Below are 3,545 nucleotides of genomic sequence, written 5' to 3' on the forward strand. Positions count from 1 at the left end.
GTACCCACTTGTCAGCCTGGAGGGTCATGGAGAGGTTCTTCCTCTTGGACAGAAATCCCATCTTACTTTAAACATACTACGGAGAAGGCAGGCTCTTCCCCATGTGCCAGGTTCTCACACCAAGAAAATGCTCTCATCCAAATGCCTCGAGCTGGGCCCGTTCTGACCTCACTGACCTCACTGACCTCAGTGACCTCAGTTCTGACCTCACTTGGTCACTACCCGGCTCTGTTATCCAAAAGGAGATCGTTTTGCAATTTAAGAAGATACCTAAAATATTCCATTGCTATTATTAACTCGGTGAGGGCTTTTGCTCAGCTCCAAAGTCCTAAATAGGCTTCGTCTAAAGGCCCCAGAGGCACCAAGTGACAGTTTTAACGCGGGTCATCAAATCGAAAACACTGGAGAGTCTAAGAGAAAACATACAATAAGTCCCCCACCCCACCCCCCACAGTCATTATGTAGAAAAGAGAGAGAAAATCCCCTCCTCGCCCCGCGGGCCCCTTTTGTGTGGTTCCTGCCAACGCAGCAGGCCTCCTGCTATATAGCCGCGCCGGCCGCGCCGACCTGCATCCACCGCCATGGGGAAGGTGAGCCCCGCCAGCCCCAGCCCGGCCCCCCCGCCCCCGCAGCCCGGGGCCAGGCCTCCGAGCCTCTCCCTCCTTGCCTTGCAGATCACCTTCTACGAGGACCGCGGCTTCCAGGGCCGGCACTACGAGTGCAGCAGCGACTGCCCCAACCTGCAGCCCTACTTCAGCCGCTGCAACTCCATCCGCGTGGACAGCGGCTGCTGGATGCTCTACGAGCAGCCCAACTTCGCGGGGGGCCAGTACTTCCTGCGGCGCGGGGACTACCCCGACTACCAGCAGTGGCTGGGCCTCAGCGACGCCGTCCGCTCCTGCCGCCTCATCCCCCACGTGAGTGCGGCTCCCGGCCCCCCCCCCCCGCCCCCGGGGCGGCTGCTCCCGGCCTCGGACTCCGCCGCCCGCGCCCCGACCTAAGCGGTGACCCCGCTGTGCAGCCCCGCGGCTCCGCTCCGCTGGGACGAGGGGCGCGGGGTCGGCTCGCGGGGGCCGGCCCTGGGGAGGGGGCGGCGGGGCTCCCCGGCCCGCAGGTGGCGCGCAGGTGGCCCGCAGGTGGTGCAAAGGGGGCCCGCAGGTGGCGCGCAGGTGGTCCGCAGGTGGCCCCCAGGTGGCCCGCAGGTGGTGCGCAGGTGGCCCACAGGTGGCGCGCAGGTGGCCCCCAGGTGCCCCGCAGGTGGTGCGCAGGTGGCGCGCAGGTGGCCCGCAGGTGGCCCGCAGTGGCCCGCTGGCCCCGCCGCCGCCGCTCTCCTTCTGCACCTGTCGCCTCGTGGGGTCGGGCCGAGGCTGGGAGCGGCCCCGAGCACGCGGCGGCCACCTGTGCCCTGAGCGTCGGGTCCCGCGCACGCGCAGTCCCGCCTCCTGTGCCGCCGAACCCCGAGCCGACCGTGGGCTGCCGGCCGCTCCCGCCAGGCCCGCCGCCCCCGCAGCCCCCGCGGCTGAGACGGCCCCGCAGTCGGGGACCCCGCGGTCCCACCGCGACGGGCCTGCGGCTCAGGTAGCGCTTTGCGGAGTCGGAGGCCCGGGGCTGCGGCGCGGGGCCCAGAGCAGCCCCGGAGCCCGCGCGCCCGGCTCCCCGCCCCCACCCCCACCCCCGCCCTTTCTTTCCCTTTTTAAAAGATTTTATTTATTTATTTATTTATTTATTTATTTATTTATTTATGAGAGAGAGAGAGAGAGAGAGAGGCAGAGACCCAGGCAGAGGGAGAAGCAGGCTCCACGCAGGAGCCCGATGCGGGACTCGATCCCGGGCCCCGGGGTCACGCCCTGGGCCGCCAGCGCCCTAGTCCTCCGCTTCTGGTTGAAGAGGCAAAGGCTGTGGTGCTGCTGCGCGTGCGCAGGGCCGTGGTGAGGACCAGGTGGTGCACACGTGGGCCCTTCACCCACGGAGATGCCCCCTTGGAAGTGCTTTCTACGCAGGGGGGTTGCTCCTGAGCACTTTTCCTCCAGAGCATTCAGTGGCGGGAGAAGGAAGACAGGGAGACCGTCGGCGCCCTCTGGAAGGCAGCTGAGAGATCAAGTGCTCCCGGAAAGAGAGGCAGGATTTGCTCGGGACAAACAGCCTAGCTTTCCGGTTTTCTCAAGGTTTTATTCCCCCTTGGTCCTGTGCAGGCCTCCTCCGCGACCTTGGGCTTTCCGTGTTGCTTCTTACCTACAGCAGATCCGCAGGAGGCCCGTTGGAGCTGCCACCTGAACCTAGTGTCTGGGTGGCCTCTTGCTTTCCAGGGCCTTAGAGGAGCGGGGCTGAAGGCAGAAGGGAAGGGATTAGGGATTGCCCGGGCTGGGCTTCTTCTTGAATTGCCACTAGTCTGTGACTTCACCTGAAGGAAAAGCAACTTGACCTCCCTTCCCCTAGCTTCTTCTAATACTGTTGAGATTCAAGATTAGAATTTTCTTTCCCAGGGGTCCTTTCTAAAATTGTATTTAAGTATCTAATTATTCTCACGTCATCCAAGGATCACTTGAGCCCACCATAAACCCATAAAGGCGACAGCAATATGCACATAGTTATTTAAGAATGATACTAAATACGGCCAGTGTGGATGGTTCATACAGGTTGTGGCCTGAGAAACTCTTGGCAGCACCACAGGTAACTTGATCTGTAGGAATGACGCCTTCTTCAGCTTCTTCAGTTTTGCAGTGCGCAACCCATTCAAATGTACACAGCTGCCCTGGCATCGGCTATCTTTTAAAATTTGTCATCTTTGATACAGAAAAGATAAAGAAATGCCCAATTCCTCTGTAGCATGTGTGACTGGTTGCTAACGGCTCGGTTTTCTGACTTTTCCTCACCTGCTGATGGCCGAACCCACAGACCAGCTCCCAAAGGATCAGGATCTACGAGCGAGAGGACTACCGGGGCCAGATGGTAGAGATCACCGAGGACTGCTCCTCGCTTCACGACCGCTTCCACTTCAGTGAGATCCACTCCTTCCACGTGCTGGAGGGCTACTGGGTCCTCTACGAGCTGCCCAACTACCGGGGGCGCCAGTACCTGCTGAGGCCGGGGGACTACAGGCGCTACCACGACTGGGGCGCCCCGAGTGCCCGGGTGGGCTCCTTGAGGAGAGCCGTGGATTTCTACTGAAACATTTTTACTCTACCCTGGTCTCCATCTGGAAGCTAATAAAATATTTCCTGTGTGTTTGATGCAGCCATGGGGTCCTGTTTTCCTTTCGGCCTCCTTGGAGGGGCTCAGCAGAAAGAAATCCGGGAATAACGTGGATCTGCTGACGCCTGTCAGTGCATGGGCTGGCGTGGGGTAGCAGTTAGGAGCACAGCCTCGGGAGCCCGGGCGCCTGGTCCAAAGCCCTACTAGCTGTAGGCGATGGGGCACGTTCCTGGGCATTCCTGTGCCTCGGTTTCCCAACCTGTAAAACTCGGTATAATAATACTCTTCATCTCATAAGGTTGTGATGCAGTTCACATGAGTTTTTATTTTAAAGTCACTGACACAGTTTTGCT

The 3,545-nt window shown here is 60.4% G+C and overlaps 1 protein-coding gene across 1 annotated transcript; it reads left to right on the plus strand.

Moving 5' to 3' along the window:
- The first annotated feature begins 464 nt into the window (after positions 1-464).
- On the plus strand, positions 465-3,214 carry LOC488494 (gamma-crystallin F). The gene is made up of 3 exons (XM_038585109.1): positions 465-590; positions 675-917; positions 2,896-3,214. Exons 1-3 carry the CDS (start codon positions 582-584, stop codon positions 3,166-3,168), a joined length of 525 nt encoding a protein of 174 aa, XP_038441037.1. The 5' UTR covers positions 465-581; the 3' UTR covers positions 3,169-3,214.
- Positions 3,215-3,545: the final 331 nt, after the last annotated feature.

This window comes from Canis lupus, chromosome 37 (assembly GCF_011100685.1).
Source record: "Canis lupus familiaris isolate Mischka breed German Shepherd chromosome 37, alternate assembly UU_Cfam_GSD_1.0, whole genome shotgun sequence".
Lineage (NCBI taxonomy): Eukaryota > Metazoa > Chordata > Mammalia > Carnivora > Canidae > Canis > Canis lupus.

Excerpts from the sequence above, each read along its gene's own strand:
- LOC488494 (XM_038585109.1), top strand. Across the intron at positions 918-2,895 it reads CCTGCCGCCTCATCCCCCAC|ACCAGCTCCCAAAGGATCAG; the intron begins GTGAGTGCGGCT and ends CCGAACCCACAG.